The sequence below is a fragment of the Myotis nattereri genome (assembly GCF_964212035.1).
Source record: "Myotis nattereri genome assembly, chromosome: 1".
Classification (NCBI taxonomy): Eukaryota; Metazoa; Chordata; class Mammalia; order Chiroptera; family Vespertilionidae; genus Myotis; species Myotis nattereri.
The window spans coordinates 147,737,017-147,764,622 of record NC_138075.1 but is presented as its reverse complement, the minus strand read 5'-3'; the positions used below and the strand labels follow the sequence as shown (position 1 = coordinate 147,764,622).

Sequence of the window (27,606 nt, the reverse complement as noted above, 5' to 3'; positions counted from 1 at the left end):
GCACCTTGTAGCATGTCATCAATCACATCAATTTATCAAACTTCCAGAGGGAAACCTTTTTTAGTTTCTTACATTATGTATTATTCTAGCATTTTACTGTCTATAAATTTATATACTAGAATTGTGAAGTTCTTATCAACTTTGGGGCTTTTTCTTTTTATTTTTTTAGTCAAAAAGTTCTGCTACTTAACTTGCTTTTTAGACTTTTTTACTGAAGGTGACTGACTTTTTTTAAACAAATTTTTACTCTGGGATTTCAAAGGCCATTTAAAATTATTTGCTCCTTTAATGTGATTTGTAGTTGTGTCTTTTCAATTTTTCTGGAGCCATTGCTGCATTTATAAGTTGTGATTCTTCATTATTCATCAAATTACTTATTTAGGCCTAGAATTCTCTTCCATCTCCCACTTCGTCTTCAAAAATCACCACATTGGACTCTTAAGTCATGTTTGTAAAACAGGTGCTAATAAAGTGTAAAACAAGCAAACAAAACAAGGAAATCAAAAAAGAAAAATGAAATTTTTAGAAATACAATTCACTTTTAACCTACAACCTTTGTTTTGCAATATTTACAACACGATAAAGCAATAGAAAGGCTTCTGTGTCATAGTGTTTACAAGTCTTTCCTAGGAATTAAAAGTTACCCCTTGGTTTGATATTATATCAGGAAAGCTTGTTTGCTCTAAGTTGACTGGGGTAAGGGGAGGCTGGGGAAGGCTAGGGGATAGAATTCAAGCGAAGAGGCTGATGCCATCAACCTATCATCCCTCCCTTGGTACAGTTCAGCACTCATCAATTATCAACAGCCTTCCTTCCCTATCTCACGTCCAAAACAGAACTGACTCAACCAAATGAGCATAGTCATGTGGAGCTCTGCTCTATAGGTGAACCATCTCTAGCAAAATTGCTAACAGGGCTTCTTGAGCTATTCATCACCATAAGTGCTGGCATTGTATGGAGAAGGAATTTTTTTTAAATTTCCAGTCTCTTCTGGAACCCCTAATAAGCTCTCACAGAACCCCTAATGATATCTGCGAGCCCCAAACTGAGAAATCTCCGCTAGACTATTTAAGCTCCTGAAGAGTGGGAAGTACTTCTTACTTGTGTTGGTATCCTAAGCACATAGCACAGTGCCTGTAAATACACACACAAACACAGAGACACACACAGAGACACACACAGGCACACACAGAGACACACACAGAGACACACACACAGACACACACACAGACACACACACACAGACACACACAGGCACAGACACACAGACACACACAGACAGACACACAGACACACACACAGACACACACAGAGAGACACAAACAGACACACACACACAGACACACACAGAGAGACACACACACACACACAGCCACACACACACACACTGATACCTAGTAGGTATTCATTGAGCTTAACTGAACACTTCTCTATACTTTGAATTTCTGCCCACCCATTAAAATTCTGTTTGTCACCACATGACTGTAGAATGATCAACAAAGAGATTATGAAAGAGACAGAGGGGAGAAAAAGAATATACACACATTCTAATTATAGGATACAAGATCTAAGAAAGCATACATCCAAATGTGTTACTGAAAGGTTAGGAAATCTAATTAAAATCATTGGTAAGGAGATAGTGTAAATGAAAGAGAAGAGAAAGAGCTTAAAATTTTATATGGGGCCGAAACCGGTTTGGCTCAGTGGATAGAGCGTCAGCCTGCAGACTGAAGGGTCCCGGGTTCGATTCCGGTCAAGAGCATGTACCTGGGTTGCGGGCACTTCCCCATTGGGGGATGTGCAGGAGGCAGCTGATCGATGTTTCTCTCTCATCGATGTTTCTGACTATCCCTCTCCCTTCCTCTCTGTAAAAAATCAATAAAATATATTTTAAAAAAAAATTTTTATATTGGAACAAAAATTTATTTTTTATTTTTTAATCCTCACTCGAGGATATTTTTCCATTGATTTTTAGAGAGAATGGAAGAGAGAAAGAAAGACAGAGAGAAGTATTGATGTGAGAGAAACACATTGATTGGTTGCTTCCTGCATGCACCCCCAACCAGAGCCCGGGCAGAGGAGGAGCCTGCAACCAAGGTAGGTGCCCTTGACCAGAACTGAACCCAGGACCTGAGGTCCACAGGCTGATGCTCTATTCACGGAGCCAAACTGGCGAGGGCTAGAACAAAATTTTAAAAGGCCTTAGCCAAGTTGCCATTAAATTGGAAACATTAATATGAACTCATTCATTTCTTTTTTAAAGTTTTTAATTAAAATTTCAAGCATAACCAAAAGTTGAGAGAGCAGTAGAATGAACCTCTGTGTACCTATAATCCAACTTCAATAATTACCAGCTTTTTGCAGACCTTGTTTTATCTACCCCCTATATGTTTTAGAGTATATTTTGGCTGGAGCGTTTTGTAGTAAGCCCTAGTTAGCATTTAACCCATAAATCTCCAACAGAGGACTTTTAAAGCATGAGCATCATACCGTTACCACACCGAACAAAAGCAATAATTCCTTAGTATCAGCTAACAACAGTCCGTAAAAGTTCCAAAATTATTTCAAAATGTCTTAACAGTTGGCCTGATCACATGGAGATCCAAACTGTGTCCATGCGCTACATTTGGTTGATACGCCTCCTAAGTGTCTTTTATTCCTTATCAGTTTCCTCTCTCTGCCCCCCCCCATGGCATTTACTCGTTGAAGAGCCTGTCTTTTATCATAAAGAATTTCCCATCCTCTTGGTGGTATAAACCATGCGTCTCTATCCTCTGTATTTCCTATAAACTGCTAGTGAGATATGGTAGTGAGATATGGAGAATTAATTACGTTCAGGATCAATTTTGCCCCCCCCCCCAAATATCTCCTATGGCATCACATGAGGAAGCATGATGTCTGGTTGTCTCTCCTTTGGCAATGTTAAGATTGGTCCGTGGGATCAGTATCATCCTGATTCATCTATCAGATAGTTCCCACTTTTTTTTTCTTCTCACAAAGATGGTGCCGAAAGTGAAATAGGAGGCTCCTGTCCCTCCCAAAGCCAAAGTCAAAGCAAAGGTTTGGAAGGCAAAGAAAGCAGTGATGAAAGATGTCCACAGCCACCAAAATAAAGAAAGCAGAAAAGGAGGAAGATGATCTACACGTCGCCCACCTTCCTACGGCCCAAGAGACTGCAGCTCCCAAAACAGCCCAGATATCCTGGGAAGGGCGCCCCCAGGAGAAACAAGCTTGACCACTATGCCATCATCAAGTTCCCCCTGACCACCGAGTCCGCCATGAAGACAGAAGACCACAATGCACTGTGTTCATGGCAGGCGTCCAGGCCAACAAACACCAGATCAAGGGGCTGTGGAGAAGCTCTATCAGGCCTGATGGAGAGAAGAAGGTGTATGTTCAGCCAGTTCCCGATTATGATGCTCTGGATGTTGTCAACAGAATGGAACCATCTAAACTGAGTTCAGCTGGCTAATTCTAAATATGAAAATGTTTTCACTGTAAAAAATATATATAAAGCTTCCTTCCTGTCAGCTTTTCACTTGATGGTTGATGATCATCACCTAGATTAATTGGTTCATAAGGGCCTGCATGATGGTAATATGCTAATTTTATCAGTTCTTCAGAAAATTATTAGCTGAAATAAAGAACTTTCCATTATTATTTTTAAATTTTTATTTCAATCCTTTATTGTTTTTATTAGTGCTTAAATTGTTTCATCTTTGGTTGGTGAGAGCTCCTTCAAGTTGGGTCTTATGTCTTTTAACACCACTCACTGGCCTCTGATAGCTTTCTTACTTCCTGACACCAGATGTCTCTGTTTGATTCATACATTTCCTCCCCAGCCCTTCCTCCAAGGCCCAGTGTGCTGAATGCCTTCATAAGACACGTATGGTCCAGAGGGCAAGACATAAGTAAAAACTTTAGGAAACCAGTCAGTGTTCAGGAATCTGCCAGCACATATTCTCTAAAATAAAAGACAAATTATTTCATCTTGCACTTCCATTCATAGAGAAGAAAACACAAAAGCCAGTGAGGTTTCGGGGAATATTCCCTCTGGAGAATATTTGCTTTCTCAGGGACTGTTTCACACTGAGGAATACTGCTCTGGCAGCCAGAGCAGGAAAGGGTTCTGGGTTGATCCAGAAGACTCCACGGTGTTGGAGGTGTCAGTGGTGGGAAACACATTGCATAAGGTTTAAGGAAGATCCAGTGGGAGGATTACCACAGAGGACCCTAGGGTTCAGGAGCAAGGCCATGCCATCTGCAGCAGAGAGTTGTACTCTTTTTGAGAAACAATTTGTGCACTTCTCTCAGCTCACGCCTATGTAGACGCAAGCCAAAAATAGCAGCACATTACAGCCACACTTAGGAACAGTTTTAAAAGACAGTGATGAGGACCCTGGCTGGGTGGCTCAGTTGGTTGGAGTATGGCCCAATACACCAAAAAGTTGCAGGTTTGGTTCCTGGTCAGAGCACATTCCCAGGTTGCAGGTTTGATCCCCCCAGTTGGGGCACAGACAGGAGGCAACTGATTGATGTTTCTCTCTCACATCGACATAGGTCTCTCTCTCTCTCTCTCTCTCTCTCTCTCTCTCTCTCTCTCTCTCAAAACTCTATTCTTAAAAAAAAACAGAGTGGTGAGGGAAATTCCTGCCAATGGCAGAGCTTCAGTAGTACACCTGACCATCCACTTTTCCATCCATGGTTTGATACATGGAAGCACAGGCAATAGTGATTGACCATCTTTTTTTTTTCTAGAATAAAACATATTTTAAAAGTAAGAACAAGAAGGTCTGCAGTAGAAACATGTGGATGTACATATAGGAGTGGGGATAAAGTGTAAAAATCTTAATATCACATGTTAACACCTACCAGAGAAAAGACACTAAATAACCAACAAATGCCTCAGCCGATTGATATCAGCCAGTTTCAGCCATCAGCCACCCCAATGCTAGCCCAAGGGGTGCAAGAATAAAGTGGCCATGGCAGCAGCAATGGAGGCTTCCCGTGAGGCCATTAGCATGAACCCCCAAGGTTTATTAGCTACTACCATCAACATGTTCAACCTGACAGTAGCAGAGACCAACGTGGAACCCCCAAGATAGCACAATTCATCAAGGATACCAACTAGCCACTTGGTGGTAAATTGACACAGCTTGTCCTTTTGATCTTAAAAGAGCTAGTGGTGCATTCTTACAGGAACAGACATATGTCCCAGGTTAGAATGTCCCCTTGGATCATGACCCTAGATGGGCCGCAGCTAGGATCATGATTCAAGGGATTGCAAAGTAATCTTTTAACAGGGGATCCCATATGATCCCATATAACATCAGACAAGGGGACCCACTTTACAGCAAAGAAGATGTGAGTGTTGGCCTCTGACCATGCTTCACTGAGCTGCTACTTAAAGGCACTACTCTGAAGACCAGGAGCTATCCTCCTGGAAACAGTTATACACATTGAATCAAAGACCTTCATATGGCATTGCATCCCCAAGAGAGGGAAGACCCAAACTGGGGAACCAATTAATAGAATCAGGAATAGCCACACTCACCATCACTTTTATGAAACTCACCTGGTTTGTCTTCTCCTTTATTGCCAATTACTTCTCAGTCTTCACTAATCTACACTAATAAAAGACAAAGATGCTAATTGACCGTACCTTTGCTACTGCCCACCAGCCAATCAGAAGAGTATGCAAATTAACCCAACAACGATGGCCATTAAATTTGCATACTTCAGGTGGGGCGGGAAGCTCCAGATGTCACGGGATCCAGGCCGCAGATCGGGGACCGGGGAAGTGGGGCGGGCAGCGCTAGATGCCACCCGGGGAGGCGGAGTTGGCAATCGCCCTGGCCAGAAGAACTGAGGCCTGGGCAGGGGCAGAGCCTGTGATCAGAGCGAGTTGGGGGTCCCCTGCCCAGGCCTAACACTCAGACAGAGACCTGAGGCCTGGGTAGGCGATCAGAGTGGGCTGGGGGTCTCCTGTCCAGGCCTAATGCTCTGGCCAGAGGCCTGAGGCCTGGGCAGGGGGGGAGCCTGTGATCAGAGCAGGCTGGGGGTCTCCTGCCCAGGCCTAAGGCCCTGGACAGAGGTCTTAGGTGATCTGAGCAGAATGGGGGTCCCCTGCCCAGGCCTAACGCCCCAGCCAGAGGCCTGAGGCCTGGGCAGGGGCTGAGCTGGGGATCAGTGTGAACTACAGAGGAAACATCTTTTCTGACCACTCATTGGCTAAGCTCCCTGTATGCCACTGGTAATATTCTTAGTAACTTGGGTAATAAGAATCCAAGAAGGTGATGTAGGGTTTTTTACCACACTGCTAGAGAAAAAATGAAGGTCTGCTGCTGGAGGGGCTAAGAAATATCATATCCTGCCCTAGCCAGTTTGGCTCAGTAAATAATGCCTCGGCCTGCCTACCACAGGGTCTGAGTTCAATTCTGACCAAGGGCAGGTACCTAGGTTGCAGGCTCTTCCCTGGCTGGGGCCCAGGTCAGCGCTCATGCAGGAGGCAACCAATCAAAGTGTTCCTCTCACTTTGATGTTTCGCTCTGTCTTTCCCTTTCTCTTCCACATTCTCTAAAAATCAATGGAAACATATCCTCAGGTGAGGATAAAAAAAAAAATAAAGAAAGAAATGTCATATCCTATGAAAGACACATCTTGAAAATGCCTAAAGAAAGTTGTCATTTTTTCATGGTGAAGGGACTGGAGTCCTTGTTGACGAAAACACCTTGGTGGCTGCAGTGACTGGCAGTGGCTGCAGCAGCGGGGTGACGGGGGCTGGTGCCTTCCCCTGATCAGCCGGGTCGCCTCCCACAAAGGGAGGCCAGACTGCGGCTTAGGCCTGCTCCCCAAGGGGAGCAGGGAGCGGGCCTAAGCCGTCAGTAGGACATCCCCTGAGGGCTCCCAGTATGTGAGAGGGGGCAGGCTGGGCTGAGGGATCACCCCCCCGCCCCCGCCCCAGTGCATGAATTTCATGCACTGGGACCCTAGTAGATATATATATATTTAGAAGGTGCCCAAAGCTCTTTCCCTGTCATTCTTTCTTCCTAAACTATATCATATACAGTGGGTTCTTGACTTATGAGTTTAATTCGTTCCCAGACTGAGCTCGTTAAGGAGCTTGTTAAGGAGCTCGTTAACTCAAATTACTCTGTCAACTCAATGCAAAAAATCGGCCAAGAGACAGCTGGTATCTCAAAAAACTCGTTACTCAGGACACGTGTAAGTCAAGGCCCCACTGTACTGTCTTTACCATGATAATTTCTTGATTCTCTCTTCCCAATAACCAGTTGGGGGCTTTTTGCTTTCTGTCTCCACAACCGTAGACTGCAGGATTAGAGGTCTTGTTCTCCAAAAGGCACAGCAAGAATCACACTGGATTATAAGCTAAGCCTTCTGCCCATTGCACATTGGGCTCCTGGTGTCTAGAGACCAACAGGAATGAAGAGGCGTCGTCATCTTGACAGAGTTTACTGGCCCCCGTCATTCGGAGGAAGGACAGCTGTTATGTAGTATGTATGGGGCCATATGAACAACTTGGGTGCCTCTTGTGGCAGGCAAGGGCAACTAGAAAGGCCTGATAACCAGGGCCTCAGACCACTGACCACTTCTGGGAGAGGTTATTCCATCAGGTAAGCTACTGAGGCCGGGAGGTCGGAGGTCGGGGTGAAGGGAATCTAGAATGGACCAGATGAGTAGCAGCTGCAGCCCCAAGATCAATGACAGGGACACCTCCCTCTAACTTTTCCTTCCAGAAGGGAGACCCACTGACATTTTGAAGGAGTCACTGGGTGCATATATGGCAAGTAGATCTAAAAGGTGTAAATGGTGAGCTCTGAAAGACAAGGAAACATCTCTCACACCAAAGAAGGGATTTTCCCAGATCCCTTCTTCAAGGAAGGTTTTGCTGACACTTTGTTCTAACAGAATCTGTCAGTTCCTTCAGGGTCTGCCTCAGCTACAGAAAACTGCCTCACCCGAAGGCATGTCTTTCCTGGACAACCTACACCGAGTGACTGAACAAGACAGGGTTTAATGGTCCAGGCGTTTCTGCCTGACCCAGGGACACTGTGACCCAGGGACCCTGTGACAGGCACACTCACTCCAGAGCTCCCATAAGCGGGCCAAGGCTTTGACAAACCTGCCTTGCAGTCCGACTTCTCTCTCTGCTCATTCCTGCTCCTTCTCCCATTCCTTTCACTGGATCGTTCCTAACAGGCATCTTGCACCCACAGGCCTCCCCCTTTCCTCCTCCCGCCCCCCTACCCCTCCCAACCGTCCCCCCCACCCCCAACCCCCACCGGACCCCTACAGCTCTGTCTCACGTCTGCTTCAGGAGAAGTCAAACAGTGACAGCAGAAATGCGGTCACAAATTTATTTTACAAACACACATGAGTCCTGCATTGTCGTTGGTGCCAGGGCAAGAATACTTATTTTAAAAAGTATTTATTGTTGTGCTCAGAAAATAGGACTTGATGCGTGCTAAAGGAACTGTTTGGTGGAGGATTTAACGTATTCCGAATAGCCTTTAATCTGATGCACTTTTACTTCTTGCCGTCGCCTGGTCTTCAACCTAGAGGGGGCATGTTATAATTTTATTTTACCACAAGCACAAAAAGTTGTCTTGCAGTGTAGTTTCTGTCCTCCCTAGGAAACAGAATAGAGGTATTGTTCAATAATGAGGTGGGAAATCAGTTTCCTCTGGAGGAAATGCAGTCCCTATTGGTCGCCTCCTTCTTCTATTTGCTGAAAGGCCTTTTTTTTTTGTTTCAGTTACGGTAAACTATTTGAACTGTAGCCAAATTCTCTTTGAGTTCAAAAGTACAAAGCCCTTTAGAAGGCTTGATCTTTTTAAATATTGTTTCAGAGGTTAAAAATTAAATTTGAAAAAACTATCTGGGGCAGAGAAGCATCCACAGTAGAGACGCAGACCCTGCATGTCTCCACCATGAAGCTTGCCCATGCTCTCCTGTTACTTTTGTGCTTCTACTTAAGTTTTTGTAAGGTAAGTGATTCGATGTTTATGCAAACTATTTTAAGAAAACATTTTAAATATTGTAAAAATATATAAAAATCTTGAGACATCACTTTGATTCAAAGATTACACAGCTCAGTTAACAACAATGGCAGGATATAGCCAATAACAGAGATTTTTGTTACTATCTTGTTGAAAGAGCTTTAAGAAATTGCTGTTTTGTATGCTTTTATCTGTGTATAGAAATTAAACTGAATGAGAATTTTAGTAATATAGATCTGTAATTCATAGTAATCATATTAAATAAATAAATATTTTCCTGGTTGTGTGGCTCAGTTGGTTGAGCGTCGTCCCGTGCATGGAAAGGTCACAGGTTCGATTCCCTGTCGGGACACATACTCAGGTTTTGGGTTCCATCCCTGGTCCGGCTCCTGTGGGAGACAACAGATTGATGTTACTCTCTCACATCAATGTTTCTCTCTCTCTCCCTTTTTCTCTCTCTAAAAAAAAATCAATAATAACATATTTAAATAAATAAATATTTACCAAGTTCCTTCTATATGCAAAGTACAGTGCTGAACAAATGGCAAGGCTGATCTCTTCCTTCAGTCGTCTTTTGGTACAGTTGTAGCAAGATGATAGAAATATGCCAGTGGGAAAGTAAGAAACAAGATTTAAATAACATTTGAAAATAAAAAAAAACAAGACAAGGAATTGTTACAAGACAGTATATTTTTATTGCCCCTCAAAATGGTGCAAATACCACGTGCCAAGGGACTTCAATGGAAGGAAAAATTCCTTCCTGCTAGGAGGTCAGGAAGAGTTTATGGACTGAGATTTGAGCTAGACTTACCAGTATTTCTGAATTCGATTTGATCCGTGGGGAGAAAGAGAAAGTGATCTCCAGCCTTCCCAGCCTGCAGAAGCAGCAAGTGCTATGGCAGAAAGATAGCAAAGTACAGGCTCTTTTCTATCACCAGATGAATAAACCCATTTGATCAGAGTGGAGATTTTATAGGCAATTCGGGGAGTTAAAGCTGAAATGACAGATTGTAGCCAGGTTGGAAGGTCATCTTAAGACATTTTAGATATTTATTGAAGATTGCCTACTTTTGTGATCATAGCATTTTAAAATATGATTCCAAAAACTGTCTTTGTCTTGGCACAATTTATAGAAGCAAATACTTAAAGAAAACTACCTAAGAAATCAGAATTACATATTTTAAATTTCCTATAACTTCTAAAATATATATGCAAAAAAAAAAAAATAAATATATATATATATATATATGCAACGTTTATAGCAGAAAACAAATGAAAATAAACTAAATACTCATTTATAAGAGACTGATCAAATGATTGCACATCCATAAATGAACTACCATGTACCCATTAAAACAATGCATTCTATATTTACTAAAAAAAGACCTTACTAAAATCTGCTTGTTAAATAAAATATATACACACACATATGTACATGTATCTGTGTGTATACACACTCACACACAAATGTAGCTGCTTAAATAAATGTCATTTTAAAAGTTCTAGGAGAGTATATATCAAACAGATAACAGTTGGTATCTCTGAGTGATGGGATTACTGGTGACTTTTATTTTCTGTTTTATACATTTATGAATTTTCAGAATTCAGAAATTCTGTCTTACTCATCCTTCACTTTTCTTTTTTAAATACCAAAAAGTGTGTTGATTTATAATAAGAAAAATTTGTTTTTTGAAGGAATGAAAAAGACATTTCAGCTATATTTTCAGTTCCTGGAACAAAAACAGAATTTTATTTTTCAAAAAACTAAAAATAGTAGTTTTCACTTACAAAAAGAAAAAATGCCTCTTTTTTTTTTCACTAAACAATAATCCAACAATAAAGTTGTCTTTATTCATTTAACAAACAGCATTCTGAGAGGAGTTACTATCATATTTGTGAAATTTTCAGAACTTCTTAAAATATCCTATCTAATAAAAGAGTAATATGCAAATTGACCATCACTCCAACACACAAGATGGCCAGCAGAGGAGGGCAGTTGGGGGAGACCAGCCCTGCAGGGGAGGGCAGCTGGGGGGAATCAGGCCTGCAAGGGAGGGCAGTTGGGGGGGGCCAGCCCTGTAGGGGAGGGCAGTTAGGGGCAACCAGGCTGGCAAGGGAGGGCAGTTAGGGGTGACCAGGTCTGCAGGGGAGGACAGGGGTGACCAAGCCAGCAGGGGAGGGCAGTTAGGGGCAATCGGGCCAGCAGAGGAGCAGTTAGGCACCGATCAGGCTGGCAGGGGAGATGTTAGGGGCAATCAGGCAGGCAGGCAGGTGAGCAATTAGGAGCCAGCAGTCCTGGATTGTGAGAGGGATCCCAGATTGGAGAGGGTGCAGGCTGGGCTGAGGGACACCCCCGCCCCCCATGCACAAATTTCATGCACCGGGCCTCTAGTTAGTTTATAAAAGAAAATGGAATCTGGGAAGTAACTACTTTTAAATGGAGGTTACCATAGGGACAATATAAATGTGTTCAAAGAAGTTTTAAAATGTATCTAAATTTTCAAATAAAACAAAATATATACAGCTGCAAGAAATCTTTGTTATTTTGAAAGCTGGGAGCAGATTTCCTTCTAGGTAATAAAGATCTCCTCTCCCGTTTTATATCAAAGCATTCTGATGAACTGATTTGGCCATGGATATGTTAATGGCAGAGGTGGCTGGGAGTGGGATAGACTTGCATTGTCCTGAATAGTGAAATAAGAAGTTACTGAACCTACTCAGGCAAAGAGGTAAAGAGACGCAGGAGAGAACGGTGACAAACTCCAGAGCACAGAGGGAGAGACTGCTGTAGGAATAACCAAGGGATCTTAAAGAACAGGGAAGCCAAGTGCTCCGTTCAACATAGTTGTCTACTGGGGTGGCACTGTGCTGTGGTATAATCCCACCCTGAGATCTTAAATGTCTCTTTTACTCTTAAAGTTGATCATAAATCTTTGTATAAATGGGTAGCATTTCAGAAAGGAAGGACTAGAGTAATGTTCAGCTGAGTAACAAGATGCTGGGAATAGAATATGGCCAGGAGGCTACATTCTGTGCCGAGAAGGAGGTCAGCCAAAATGGCAGGGTAGGCAAATGCGGGCACTTGTCCTTCCATAAAAAGACAGAAAAAATCAAGCCGACTGTCAGAACTAACTTAGAACTCTGGCTATCAGTCAAAGGTCAGTGGCACCTAAGTGAACTCTGGATGACAGGAAAGGAAACTTTAAAATGGTAGGAAAGCTTTGTGGCATTTCTACTTGCCCTTGCCCCACCGTGTCCCCAGCTCAGTGGCTGTCTTGAGGATGGCAATCCGCATTCCCAGTGTGGAACTCTAGTCCCCAGCTCTAGAAGGAGCAGAGCAGACTTTATTTTAAAATAATTGTTTGTCTGTTCTAACCTGCCTTGGGGCTGCTTGAAAGCCTAACACAATGTATTTGTCTTTATTTTACCTAAGTCAGACCTCATTCAGAGGAGGAAAGGCAGCAGGCATTCCTCAAAAGCATTGTATGGCAAGAAAACAACCACAGCCATCTGGGACAAAATACCACAGTTGAGACACACAATAGGATGCTAAAGCTTTGGAGGAAAAGGTAGGGGAAGAGTATCCATAGGAAATTAGGACTTTCAACAGCACCCGTATATATTCAGGACTTTAGAAAGCAACACACATGCCCTTCCTTCCTTCCTTTTTTCCTTTCTTCCTTTCTCTTTTATTCTCTACTCTCTCCCTTTCTCTATTTCTCACTCACTCTCTTTCTCTCTGGCTTCTTATGATCAAGGAAATCTTTGTCTAAACACTAACTGAATACAAGATAAAGGAACAGAGACTTCAAAGACAACACACAAAAAACAAAGTTCACAAAAACTTAAGAAAAGTCACTAAACAAACAGCTATAGTCTGCAATAAGCAAGAAAAGCAAACCCTGAGAAGAATCTGATTTCAAGAGTAACTACATTATAATATTAAAAATGTCCAGTCTTCAACAAAATATTATGAAGCATTCAATGAAACACATAGTATTCTATTCTTGGCCGGGCAAGAGAAAGCTGGGTCATTGATCACTGGCAATTAAATGATTCAACCTGAAACCAATACAGGTTACTTCAGCTTATATCTTATTAGCCAAAGCGTGTCACCACCATATCTCAAGAAGAAAATGTAATCTTCTCATTTGCCTGGAAGTGGAGTAAAATAAAATTTTGTAAACAGTATTAATGTTTACAACAAATATAAACATTAAAAAAACACTTAGATCTACCACCCCATCTTATACCATCAACTACACACATAATAGTAGTTGTTATTTTACTGTCTGTTATTGTGGGATGGAAGTGACACAGTTAAATCACTGATGATTTAAATAATTCTGCTACTTACTAATCTTAATAGCATCTACATCAAGCATGTCAAACTCAAAGGCTAACACGGGCCAATTAAACAAGATTTAAGTTTATGTGGGCCGCAAAAAAACAAAAGCTTCAATTATCATAGAAAAGTAGGTTTATTTCGATAGAGACATGCTGAATATCAAGGGCTGAAATAAATGAGTAATTGTTAACATAATAGAACATTTTAATAAAAATTAATATTTTTTCTTGAACAGTAACTTACCAGACACTCAATAACTGCACAAATTAATAAGCATAATGCAAAGAAACCTATTTTTTTATTCTCCAGAAGCGAAATATTTCCTGTTGTGCACACCAAACAAGTCAGTACAAGACTAATGATGTGGCAATTGGCTGCTAAAATACTTGCTGCTAGTATTAGTGGAGTGAAATGGTGCACGTGTGCGTAAGACGCCTAAGAAAAATGAATGCAACATGATTATAGTAATCAGTCATTAGCAAACGTTGTAGTTCATTATTAATCACAAGAGGCCCGGTGCACAAAAATTTGTGCACTTGGGGGGATGCGGGGGTCCCTCAGCCTGGCCTGTGCCCTCTCGCAGTCTGGGACACTTCGGGAGATAAGGACCTGCTGGCTTAGGCCTGCTCCTGGGTGGCAGAGGGCAGGCCCAATCCCTAGGTGCAGCCCCTGGTTGGGCTCAGAGCAGGGCCAATTGGGGAGTTGGGGCACCGCCCCCCATCATGCACAGAGCAGGGCAGATTGGGAGGTTGTGATGCCACCCCCAGTCATGCTCAGGGTAGGGCCGATTGGGGGGTTGGGGCACTGCCCCCTGTCACACTCAAGGCAGGGTCGATGGGGAGGTTGTGGCGCCACCCCCTGTCACGCACAGAGCAGGGCCAATCAGGGGGTTGGGGCGCTGCCTCCTGTCACTCAGAGAGTAGGGCCGATAGGGGAGTTGGGGCACCGCCCCCTGTCACACACAGAGCAGGGCAGATCAGGGGGTTGGGGCACCGCCCTCTATCACCCACAGAGCAGGGCGGATCAGGTGGTTGGGACGCCACCACTCTCACACTCAGGGCAGGGCTGATGGGGAGGTTATGGCTCTACCCCATCACACACAGAGCAGGGCCCGTGAGGGGGTGGGGGCGGTTGGGGTGCCGCAACCCTGTCACACACAGAGCCGCAGGGAGATCAGAGGTTGGGGAGCTCCCCCCCCCCCGCCCCCCCGTATCAGGCACAGAGCAGGGCTGATCAGGAGGTTGGGGCACCTTCCCCTGTCAGGAACAGAGCAGGGCGGATAGGGAGGTTGTGGCCCCACCCCCTGTCACACACAGAGCTGCAGGGCGATCAGGGGGTTTGGGCACTGCCCCCTGTCACACTGATCCCAGTGCTGGGAGGCCTCTCAGCTCCACTGATCCCAGTGCTGTGAGGCATATTACCCTTTTACTATATAGAATAGAGGCCTGGTGCATGGGTGGGGGCTGGCTGGTTTGCCCTGAAGGTTCTCCTGGATCAGGGTGGGGGTCTCCACTGGGGTGCCTGGCCAGCCTGGATGAGGGGATGATGGCTGTTTGCAGCTGGTCAAACACCCTTCAGGGTGGGGGTCCCCACTGGGGTGCCTGGCCAGTCTGGGTGAGGGGCTGAGGGCTGTTTTCAGGCTGGCAGGTGACGGAAGCTCCCAACTGCTCCTTTTTTTCTTTCTTTTTTTTAAATTCTGGGCCAGCTTTAGCTCTGAGGCTCCAGCTCTTAGGCCTCCGCTGCTGAAAGTAGGTAATCAAAACAATGTATAACTCCAGCTCTGACTCCAGCTCTGAGATCCCGGCTCACTGAAAGCAGGTTTCTGGAGGTTTTTTTAGCTTCTATATGTTACTATGTTTCAAACTGCAGGCTCAGAGGCCTGGAGCGGCAGGCGGGGAACGTTGGAGTCCGCTGTCACTGAAGCAAGCAAGCCTCATGTTCAGTTTAAGCTGCCTGGCTGCCAGTCGCCATCTTGGCTGTCAGTTAATTTGCATATCTCGCTGATTAGCCAATGGGAAGGGTAGCGGTCGTACGCCAATTACCATGTTTTCTCTTTTATTAGTGTAGATTATGTGTAACAGGATATTGTGAAAATTAAGTTTAAAATTTTTTATTAAAACGTTTCTTACATACCATTATATTGGCTGGGCCACAGAAATATTCATTGCAGGCCGCATGCAGTCTGTGAGCCTCGAGTTTGACATGCTTGGTCTACATACTTTGGAAAGATAGTATACATAAATGCATGAGGCATAGTTTATTTCTGTCTTCAGGCAAAGTGTACAAATGCATTTATGAATCCCTTTAATAACTTCTTCAAATATCACCAGCCTATTTCTCTGGACATTGAGGACTCACAGACACGAGTGACTGACCCAGTCCCTTTAGAGTTAAAGCCTATTTTCAACATGTTTTATACTGTGTGTAAATAACCCTTACTCTTACTGTCCCCAGCAATTGCCCCACAATAATTTCTATGTCTCTTTTAGTATTGCAATTGTCAACAGTCACTGTGTTGGTGTCAGTCATTACCATCAAACTGAAGTTTAAAATGATATTATCATAAAATTGATTCCAACCTATAATAAGAAATTGTAAGAACAGGAAATTGATTAATTTCTAAGGCAATCTTCTCCACCGTGCTCTGATTACATATTTCATATCCCCCTCCTCAACCTTATTTCAACAATTTTGCACCCCCTTCTTAAACTTTCAATCTTTCCCATTCTGTTAGATTCCCAACGTTAGCCTATAATCATGATGAAATCTCTTCTATCTTGACAACAAAAATCTCTTTCCTTCGTGTCCTTTTATGCCATGCCATGCATTTTTCTCTCCTTCAAAGCCTAATCTTTTCTCTACTGAAAGTATAACATTCTTTTTCATTTTAATTACTTTTATCAAATTAATTTATATGTATAGTTTACAAAGGCAAATAATACCACAAAGCTTAAAACCATGATGACATTGAAAATGTTTAACAATTCATTGTGCACAGATACTGATCAGTCAGATAATATCACCAATCAATTACCTTTGCTTGTTCTATAAAAGACCCCTCTATCATACTGCTGCTCGCTCCTGGTTCTCCCTGTCCAGTGACAACCAGTTTCAAATTATTCCTTAATAACATGTTCACACAACCAATCCTTTTAACCGATCCCCTGGTGTTTTAGCTGCTTCATCTTCTTCAGAGGTACTCACTGCTCTAATTTCTAAGCTTTTCTGGGATGAATTTGCTTCCTTCTTTTGGCCTTCCCTTGTTATGCGTGGGTTTCCGTTTCTCAGGTCTGCTAAACCCCTTACAACCAACCAACCTGTCTGCTTTCTAGCTTCCAACATTTTGATAACATCTGAAGTCTGCAGTACTCTCCCATTTTCTTTAGATTGATTGGTTATGTCTTTTTTAAAAAAATATTTTATTCTCATTTTATTGGAACTGGCAGAGATTTGTTTTTTAAAGCCTGTGTTCAGTCTCCCATGTCTAAGCACAGGACGAATGAAAAGCGTTAGCCTATACTCTGCTTCCATTTCTTCACTTCCCATTCTGGCCTCAACTCACCAAGATTTGGTTTCTGCCTCTACCACTCAACTAACTATTTCCTTGACGGATCCTGATGACCTTTGCTCGTCCAATTCAGTGGCCTTTTTTCAGTCTTCATCCTCAGAAGCTCTCTGCAACATTAGACACACTGAGCAAGGGAAGCAAAAAGTCTCTGGCTTTCCCCACATCCTCAGCTCCGTAAATGTAAATTTTCTTCCATGTTCTGTCTTTGTGAGTTTTTCACCACTCCCTCCATCAATATCAGGCCCATCAGCCCCTAACATGAGTCTCAGCGAGGAGAAAGGGAGAAGCTTTCAACTAAAATGAAGGTTAGCGTTTCAATGGTTACACGGAGCTGGGCATTGTAATTGTTGTTATATTATTGTTCCTGGGACAAACAGTCTTTTAACTTTTTGTTTTTGCTCTAATCTAAGGGTGACTGAAAAGTTATGGCACTTGTCCAAGTTTCTATCCAAAACATCAAGGAAAAATGAGACCTCAGAAAGATCTAAAGGGATAAAGGGGAAATCAAGTTGATTTCTTTTTGCACCCAACTAAAATACCACTGCTTCAATAAAAGGGTGATACATATAAGAGTGACAGTCTCTGCTGTAGGAGATAAGTAACCATAAAATTTCAACTCTACTAAGTGGTACCTGGAACCATGAAAAGTGTGTAGCCCTGACCAGTTTGGCTCAGTGGGTAGAGCGTCGGCCAGCAGACTGAAGGGTCCCAGGTTCGATTCCAGTCAAGGGCATGTACCTTGGTTGCGGGCACATCCCCAGTAGGGAGTGTGCCGGAGGCAGCAGATATTTCTCTCCCATCGATGTTTCTAACTCTCTATCCCTCTCCCTTCCTCTCTGTAAAAAAATCAATAAAATATAATTTTTTAAAAAAAGAAAAGGAAAGTGTGTAACAGGTAGATTTCATTCGAGGTTAGTGTTTCAAAAGACTGTGTATTGAATGACCTATTTGTCCAATTTTCTTGTTTCTATGGCTATTTAATATAGTTTATTGAAAAGCACATTAGGTAAGATGACTTGCACGACTTATACAAAATTTTGCATGGCTTTAATCAACTAGTTTTTATTTGTCTTCATAATAACACTTAAAGATGGTTTGCTTTGTTTCTGCACCAGCTTGCTATGACCACAGCTGGAGGGCACTGAGAGGAGAGGGGGTTTGAGTTGCTGGGGGCTGGGGAGACTAGAGGACAGAGCACCCATCTCTAGAGGGGGTGACTAAGGCATAGAAAGAACACTGGCTTTCCACAACTGACTTTTGGCCCAGTTGGCCTGTTCCCAGCCCTCATCATATTTCTCTGGATTCCTGCAGGTCTAATTGGCTTTTTCCCTCTCTGATCCATCTCCAGAGAGATTTTCCTCAAATGCAAATTTGCTTCCCAGCTTAAAGCCCCTCGGTGACTGCCTCAGGACCTGCTCTTATCTCCCCACCACCTCTCACTCTACTCTCCAGCCTCAAGCGCACTGTTCTTTCTCCCAGTCCTGCCTGGAGTGCCTACCCACCACCCCTCTGCCAGCAGCCTCCTCCTCAGCGCCCTCAGAACTCAACCCAGACATCAGGTCTTCCAGGAAATGTTGCCAAGTCTCCTGGTCAGCCAGGGGCCTGGAACACTGTCCTAAAGGCACCTGGCCCACATGGATCAGAGCTTCCTCATCCAGGTTAGTGTGCTGGTAGGACCAGCACATTTATTCTCCTGGCCTGCGGCACAGGGTGATGCTTACTAACTCATTTATTGAATTAATTGATAAATGAGCTAATAATCTGTCTTCTAAGCTTCAGGCACACATTATCTCTTCCTACATAATATCTCCAGATACGTGTCCTTCAGGCACCTCAGACTCAACAGGTCTCAAACCAAATTCACAGTACTGCCCAACCGGTGCTGCTCAGTAGATTCGATTCTTGGTCATGGCACATGCCTGGGTTGCTCCTCAGTAGGGGATGTGCAGAAGGCAGTTGATCAATGTTTCTCTCTCTCCCTCTACTTCTCTCTCTCTCTCTCTCTCTCTCTCTCTCTCTCCTCTCTCTCTCTCTCTCAAAAAAAAAAAGCAATAAGAACAAATTTTTTAAAAGAATAAATGAACCTTTATTTTTTTAAAAATTCATAGTGCTCTAATTTAACTTAATATCTATTTTGATTACTGTCATTATACATCCTTACTATCACTCAACCTCAAAACCTAGGACCATCCTCCACCACTACATGCAATAAGTTGTCCAATCCCATTGCTTTTGCTTGCTCAAGTGTCTTTCCAAACTTTCTCACTCTCACTCCTACTGCCTCTTCCTCCCCAATTTCCTAATGACCACCCATCTGAAGCACACATACACACACACACCACTGCATGCCCATCAGCTGGGACTGCTCACAATTCCCTAAATACAGTCTGCACCATCCCTCCTGGGCTTTGCTGGCACCAGCCCTCTGCTAGCACCTGTTCTTCCTCCCCTTGCTCACCTGCTACCACCTCCATGAGGCCTTTTAAAATCCCCCTTGAAAGACTCTCTTCCACTTAGAAGACAGAATCCATGCCATGTTCATCTGAGAAGGATTTTGCACACAGTAGGAGTTTTATAGGTAGTTTTGCATTTATTAATAGAAACGATCAATTTCACTCATCAATTCATTCCCATCTATATATACAAAAGGCTAATATGCTAAGTGCCCCTCTGACTGTCCAACCGGTCACTATGACATGTACTGACCACCAGGGGGCAGACGCTCAATGAGGAGCTGTTGTGACACGCACTGGCCATTTACAAGAAACAGCACTGCAGATCTGGTGCCGACAAAGCAATGTGGGACACAGGCCCCATCACCATCCCAGAGCGACAGCCCACCAAATCGCAGTCAATGCTGCTGAGACCCCATGGCACAAAATGCGGCCTACAGCCTAGCCCAGCCCAGAAACAGTGGCTGTGGGCGCCAGGCAATGACGTCACATAGCAACACCCGGGTTCCTCTCTCTAGCGACTAGCCTCCTTGTTGTTTCTTTAGCCCAGGAACATAACTTACTTTATAGCCAGGTGCAAACGTTTTACACTTTAACCAAATGTCTGTGAAGCATTTTCCCGTGCCTCATCTCATTTGATCCTCACGGAAGTCCTGGAGTAGGTAGATAGGAGACTCAATAGAATCCTATTTTCTTTTCATTAGCTGGAAAACGGAGATTTAGAAAGTTTGGAAACTTGACCCGAATGACAAGAAGTAAGAAATGGTGGAACTTGAGAATGACTTCAGGTTTTCTCACTGCACAGAATATAGTCAAACACTGCTGCAGTAAAATATTTTACCCTTTGTTCTCCCTGCGTGATCTACAATAATAATCTGCTTCATGTTGATATTTACTGCTGTATTGCTGACAATGACCTGAAAGAGAAGTTGGGGTGCTTCACTGGGCTGGAAGAAGTTTAGCTAAACCAGAAAGCAGGTCTAACTAAGCAAGCTTATTCTATACATATAAAAGGCTAAGTTGACTTGTGCATACATGATACATATAAAGCTCTTGCTGGTGCCAATTGCATGTGTGTCATTGTTGATAGTTAATTTGGTTGATACTTCTATTATAGAGAAAGGGCGAATAGTGATATTAAAATATTTCTTCTAATTAATTTCCTTTCAATGAGCATGAATCTGTGCACCAGGCCACTAGTAAGACTGTATTTAGCATCAAATTTCTTCCTCCTTAACATGACTGATGAGATTTGTTGATTTCTTCAAAGGCAGAATGTTATGCTGGCTTTAGGATAATAATAGCTCCCATTGATTTCATGCCTACTACCTGTCAAGCATTATATGCATATTTCTAATCTTTGTAATAACCTTGCAAAATAGAAGAGCTCATCCCCATTTTATAGATGAGGAAACTCACATTCATGAGGGCAACTGTAAGTGCCCAAGTTGCACTAGAAGCTGGGCTTCTCTAATTCTGGAAACAGCCAGACCACATCCCCCTTGTACTATGGGGTAAGTGAGTCTGTTTTGTTCCTTTTCTTCACTTATTCATCTTCAAAAAAGAAGATTTTGGTTTGTTGTTAATGTTTAATTTGTGTTTTATAGGTAAGCTTAGCATCCGACACATCTCAGGAGGATCTGGTGGACAGAAAGTGCTTAATTGAAAAATACACACATCTCTTCTGCCATAAAGTCTTCTGCCATCCATGGCAGAGGTGCCTCAAGGGGAAATGCATCTGTAAACTCCCTTACCAGTGCCCAAAGAATGGCACCACAGTGTGTTCAACCAACGGGAGAAGCTTCCAGACTTACTGCCAGCAAAAGAGTTACGAATGTCTTTATCCAGAGGCAAAGTTTTTAAACAGTGGAGCATGTACAGCAACAGGTAGGAAAAGCCTAGTTTTGTTGTTGTTAATTCTCACCCAAGGATATTTTTCCCATTGATTTTTAGAGAAAGTAAAAGGGAGAGACAGAGAAACATCGGATGTGAGAGAGACACATCGATTGGTTGCCTCCCACACTCTGCCCTAGAGGGGCTGGGGATCCCTGTGATCCAGACTATGTGCCCTTGACCCTGAATCGAACCTGACACTCTTTGGTGCACGGGCCCAAACTCTAATCACTGAGAAACACCAGCCTGGGCAGGAAAAGCCTAGTTTATTCTATGATATAAGAAAGAAATTGTTGCCCTAACCTGTTTGGCTCAGTGGATAGAGCGTCAGCCTGCGGACTAAAGGGTCCCGGGTTTGATTCCAGTCAAGGGCATGTACCTTGGTTGCGGGCACATCCCCAGTAGGAGGTGTGCAGGAGGCAGCTGATCGATGTTTCTCTCTCATTGATGTTTCTAACTCTCTATCCCTCTCCCTTCCTCTCTGTAAAAAAAAAAAAAAAAAAAAAAAAAAAAAAAAAAAAAAGATTTTTTTTTTTTTAAAAATTGTCTACCATACTTTCTATCAGAAAAAACTTTTCCTACTAAATGTTATAATGACAATTCAAAATTCTCTCTAGTCTCAATAACAATTGGGGTGATAACTAAAGAAATCAGAATGTAGCCAGAACTTGGGTCCATAGCCCAAGGACTCGAGGCCAGTCTTCCCCTTAATGCTCCTGCAATGCTTTGTTGCCCAGCCCTTCAGAACTGTCCCCACCTAAAAGGTCATTGACTTGGTTCAGAACCCAGTGAAAAAGTCTTTACATGAGATTGGTACTGATATGGAGCTCCCCTCTGGACCTCCAGCCCGTCATTTCTTCCAGCATTCATCCCACCAGCCTCTGGCCCCAACCCCACCAGCCCTGATCCAAGGGGAGCTCAGGCCACTGCTGACCTAGGACATACTCCAACCTCTCACACTTGACACCTCAGAACAGAGAGCTTGTCTACATCCAGGTGCCTAATGTGGTAAGAAGGCTGGGATGCTAATATGTAGATTAGTGGAGTAATTAAGATTAGGAATCTCACTGTCAGACAGATTTAACTACAAGCCCCTCCAAGCCCCAATTATGTGACCTCTCAGGGCCCCAGTTTCCACATCTGCGAGATGTGAATAATAGTAATTCCTGTCTGCTTGCTCTCTGTGAGTCTGTCTCTATTTTGCTTGGTAGTTCAGTTTGTTCATTAAATTCCACATATGCGTGAAATCATATGGTACTTGTCTTTTTCCGACTGGCTTATTGCACTTAGCATAATGTTCTCTAGGTCCATCCATTCTGTTGCAAAATGTGTTCATGGGTAGGAAGAATTAGCATCATTAAAATGTCCATTCTACCCAAAGCCATCTACAGATTCAACACAATTCCTATCAAGATACCAATGGTGTATTTCACAGAACTAGAACAAATATTTCAAAAATTTATATGGACCCACCAAAGATCCTAAATAGCAACACCAATCTTGATAAAGAAGAATAAGTTGGAAGAATCATGCTACCTGATATCAAACTATACTATAAGGCCATAGTAATCAAAACAGCATGGTACTGGTACAAATACAGACATATAGATCAATGGAACAGAATAGAGAGCCCAGAACTAAATCCACACCTGTATAGTCAATTAATATTTAACAAAGGAGGCAAAAACATACAATGGACTAAATATAGTCTATTCAATAAATGGTGTTTGGAAAATTGGACAGCTACATGCAAAATGTATATATATATCACTAGACCGCCTTCTTACAGCCACACAAGAAAACATTCTTTTTAAAGGCATCATGATATACACCAGTTTGCAGTCACCTAGATATTTTTGTGGTGCTGGGTTAAAATGCTGAAGTACTGTGGAAAAGGAGAAATAAAGCTCATTATTTGAGCCCATCTCTACTATTGTTGGAAATCAGGAAAGCAATAGTAGAGATTTTGTCAGTGTCAGACTTTTGTTCTCTTGAACCATTAAAGACTTTAAATATATGGGAGTTTACAAACCTGGCTTACATTTTCATTATTTGTTTGGTGTACTTTTAAGAGCATGGACTTTGGAGTGAGCTCAATATAGTACAGTGATTTTTCAACCCTTTCCATCTCATGGCACACATAAACTAATTATGAAATTCTGCGGCACACAAAAAAGTAAAATTTTTGTCTATCTGACAGAAAAAATAGCTATATTTTTGACTCATTTACACCAGACAGCTGTTGTGTTGGCTGTGGTCACTTTTTTTATTTGACTAAGGGAAAAGAAGAGGTCAGTGCCCCTGACTAAATAGTCAGGTATTGCATGTTTTACAAATTCTTGCAGCACACCAGTTGAAAATCGCTGACATAGTAGGTTCAGATTCCTGACTTCACTACTTGAGTAAATAAGCTAACTTCATGTATAAAAATGGAGGAACTTAGGTTCCTCGTGTCTAAAAATGGGGATAAATCGGCCTAATCTTCATAGGATTGATGTGGGGATTTTGTAATATTCTAAAGAACTGTGTAGCACAGCCAGTGACACATAATAAGCCCTCATAAAATGATTGCTTACCATTCCTTGTTAAATCTTCATGGTGTTTAAAGTTAATTTGAAATTATGTATTTTGTTATTTAAAGGCTTTTCATCAAGAGGAGAAAAGTGAATGCCTAAACGTTGTACATTCTTTTGGTTTTATTTTAGGACAATTTAACATTTCCTTGAAGCATGGCAATAGAGATTCAGAGGGAATTGTTGAAGTAAAACTTGTAGACCAAGATGAGAAAATGTTCATATGTAATGACAGCTGGAGCATAACACAGGCCAACGTGGCCTGCCTCGACCTTGGATTCAAACAGTGAGTGCCTGTGTCAGGGGATTTTCTCAGAGTTGATTTTCTTGTTCCAACTATTTGTTTTTTGATTACCTGACACAACTTCCTCATATGCAACCTGAGAATATGGACTGCCTGCCTCAATCCAGCATTGTTAGACGGATTAAATGTGCTCCTAATGGACTAGCTCTTAGAACACTGCTGAGCACAGAGCAACTGGAAGTTTGTTAAAGTATCTGGATATAAATTCTTCCCTGATTTGAAGAGCTGCAAACATTTATTACTGTCTGTCTCTCCTCATCTATTTGGTGTCTACTTTCCATACTTAATATTATTTATTTATGCATTCTTCCTTTTTTCTTGATCAACTTTGCATAGATTTGTCTATTTGATTAATGTTTTTTATTTTTATATTTGTAAATTGTCCCGTTTCTTTATTTTCAACGTCATTAACTTTTGCTGCTATTATGTTTGGCTCTATCTTCTTTTCTGTATGTAATTTTTCTAATTCCTTGAGTTAAATATTTAACTCATCAATTTTCAATGTTTCCTTTTTCTAAGATAGGCATTTAAGGTACACATTTTGCCCTAACTAATGTTTCATCTGCATGCCATTGGCCTCCATAGTTGTATTTTACTTATTGTTGAGTTCAAAGCATTTTCTAATTTTCAATATGATTTAATCTCTGACCCATGCATAATTTAGAAGTTATTTTCCTTTCCTAATGAATAGTTTGCTTTTAGTTAGCTTTTTGTTATTGATTTTCTATTTAATTATATTGTAGTCAGAGAATGTCTCTATCTAATGACAATTGTTTAAATATTTGTTGAGACTTGATTTGTGCCAAATATATTTTAAATACTTCATGTGCAGGGTTCTATATAATAGACTAGAGGCCTGGTGCATGAAATTCATGCAAAGTAGGGTCCCTAGGCCTGGCTGGTGATCAGGGCCCATCTGTGGGGTGCCTGGTGAGGTGAGGGGGGGCCCCGCTGGCACCCACCTTGGCCAGCCTGGCACCACCTGCTTGCCGGCCCCACCCCCCACCACCCTCGCTGGTCGCCTTCTTCTGCAGGTCTACCGGTGGGGTGATTGGGGGCTCCTCTGGCACCCGCCTTGGCTGGCCTGGGTCCTGTGGGCTGAGGGCAGCTCCTGTGTTGAGCATCTGCCCCCTGGTAGTCAGTTTGCATCATAGCAACCAATTGTTCCACTGGTCATTCTGCCATTTGGTCAATTTGCATATTAGGCTTTTATTATATAGGATATGTTATTCATTAGAATAAGCAGGCTTGTAACTGCCTTCTTCTAATCATTTCCCACTTATAAGTTTTCTGTGTCTTTATATTTTAAGTATGTCCCTTACAAACAGCATATATCTAGATTTTTTTTTTTAACAGAACATGACAATCACTATCTGAAGAGTCCATTTATACTGTTGTGATTATTTACATTATTAAATTTATTTTTCTTATCTTATTTTGGGCTTATTATTTATCCTGCCTTTTCTGTGCTCTTATTTCTTCTTTTACTAACATCTATTAGGTTAATAAAGTTGTTGCTTTTTTAATCTTCCCCTGTCTTTCCTCCATGTGATTTGGAAATTATACATTCTATTTCTATTCCTTCAGTGTCTATCTTACATTAACACTGTGAATCCTTGACTTAGCAAGGCCTCACCTTCATCGGGAATAATACAAAGAATGGCATTACCCTAGCAAGTTTCCAGTATTTAGTTCCACCTTATTTTAATACGTCCTTGAAGTTAATTGCTATTATCATAGAATAAGCAATTATTATTATTGTTGTTGTTCAGTCAGTGCTTACTCAGATTGACTTGATTTTACCAACTTCTTGGTTTTTCTTACTTCTTGCATCTCACTCCGTAAATCTGGATTCCATTTTCTTCCTCCTCAACTGTATCTGTTAATCGTTCCTCAATGAGAGTCTCTTATCATTAAATTGAGTGACAGGGTATTTGTGATTTTCAACAGTTTGTGACCCACAACCTGTGATTCAACCTAATCATAAACTTAGTCTTTGATCTCTCACTATTTTGTTCTTATCATATTTTGCATAAGCTAACTGCCAGACTTCTCTGATTTGAGCCAGTGGGTATTTCCCTCACTTCCTTGAGAGCCCATTGTAGGCGTTTATTACAGTTTATCTAATATTTTTAGATAGTTTTAGGTTGAAAGCTTTTTCAAATTATTCACCTGTCAGGTTACCCCAAAGAGCTCCCATTTGTTCTCATATTATGATACTGTTTGGCACAGTTTTATGACTACTGTTACCTCATTATGGATCTGAAATAATTAAAAATACCCGCCTTGTTCTCTTTGTTTTGCCTTTTATGCTAATTTATCTGATATTTATGTTGCCATTGCTGCTTTAGTTTTGTTTATGCTAGTATTTGCCTGAAGTACCTTTTTTTAAAATATATTTTTATTGATTTCAGAGAGGAAGGGAGAGGGAGAGAGAGATAGAAACATCAACAATGAGAGAGAATCATTGATCAGATGCCTCCTGCATGACCCGTACTAGGTATCGAGCCCGCAACCTGGGCATGTGCCCTGAGCGGCATTTGAGCTATGACCTTCTGGTTCATAGGTCAATGCTCAACCACTGAACCACATTAGCCAGGCTGCTCAACATTATTTTTTATATCCATTTTTCTCATCTGCTTCTAAAGAGAAGTAGAGAGCAGTTGACTGTCCTGGAATAGTTCACTGTAAATCATCACCTCTAGGATATATAGCCTCCTGCCCACACAAATTTTGAACAAATTGAGAAGTCCAAGAAATGGCATATAGATGCCAAAATATCACCTTAATACTGTTAAAGATTAATTGTGCAGCTTGGTGTAAAGGCAAAATGGACCTGCTAAAATTAACCCAATTTAACCTCCCAAATTCTAGGCAACAATGGGGCCAACATGGTAAGCCTTCCAGCATGGGGCAGGCAAAAAGGCCCACCCCGCCTGCCCACCAAATGGAAAAGCTGGGCTCACCTTGCCTGATTTATATTTCCAAAATTCCCTGATCAAATTAATCCATTCCCTTTCCTGGAGTGCAGAGGAATTGAAGATGGAGAGAGGTCAAGAATGGCACAATTCAAGTTGGAAGGAACATCAAGGGTGAGGAAGAAGAAGCCATCCTCCTTAACAAGAAACAGGAGAGGAAACCAGTCTTTGCTGAGTGCTTGCCATGTTTAGAAACCTGGCTAGTCAGTTTAAGTGGATTTTTATAGTTAATCTTTACAAAACTTGGTGAGATAGTTATATTCCCATTTACAGGTGAAGATGCTGATGCTTTTACGCATCTTGTCCAAGCTATTTCTCATATGTAGAAAAAACTCTATTCCCTTTCCTCTAGCAGTTGTTCTCAACCTTCTGGCCCTTTAAATACAGTTCCTCATGTTGTGACCCAACCATAAAATTATTTTTGTTGCTACTTCATCACTGTAATGTTGCTACTGTTATGAATCATAAT

The 27,606-nt window shown here is 42.1% G+C and overlaps 1 protein-coding gene and 1 long non-coding RNA gene across 3 annotated transcripts in view; one reads left to right on the top strand and one right to left on the bottom strand.

The window, feature by feature from the left end:
• Positions 1-8,367: 8,367 nt before the first annotated feature.
• LOC308532845 lies at positions 8,368-10,015 on the bottom strand. Its single transcript, XR_013997009.1, has 3 exons — positions 9,832-10,015; positions 9,525-9,591; positions 8,368-9,409 (listed from the first exon to the last, which is right to left on the bottom strand). It is a non-coding gene; the product is annotated as an uncharacterized lncRNA (long non-coding RNA).
• Positions 8,930-27,606, top strand: part of CFI (complement factor I) — a 39,587-nt gene continuing 20,910 nt past the window's right edge. The window contains exons 1-3 of one of the 2 annotated variants that reach the window (XM_081110466.1): positions 8,930-9,008; positions 20,997-21,276; positions 23,988-24,141. In XM_081110466.1, the coding sequence (XP_080966592.1) occupies positions 8,952-9,008; positions 20,997-21,276; positions 23,988-24,141 (491 nt within the window). In that variant the 5' untranslated portion in view covers positions 8,930-8,951. The remainder of the gene's footprint in view (positions 9,009-20,996; positions 21,277-23,987; positions 24,142-27,606) is intronic. The other variant, XM_081110467.1, reaches the window with a different exon arrangement.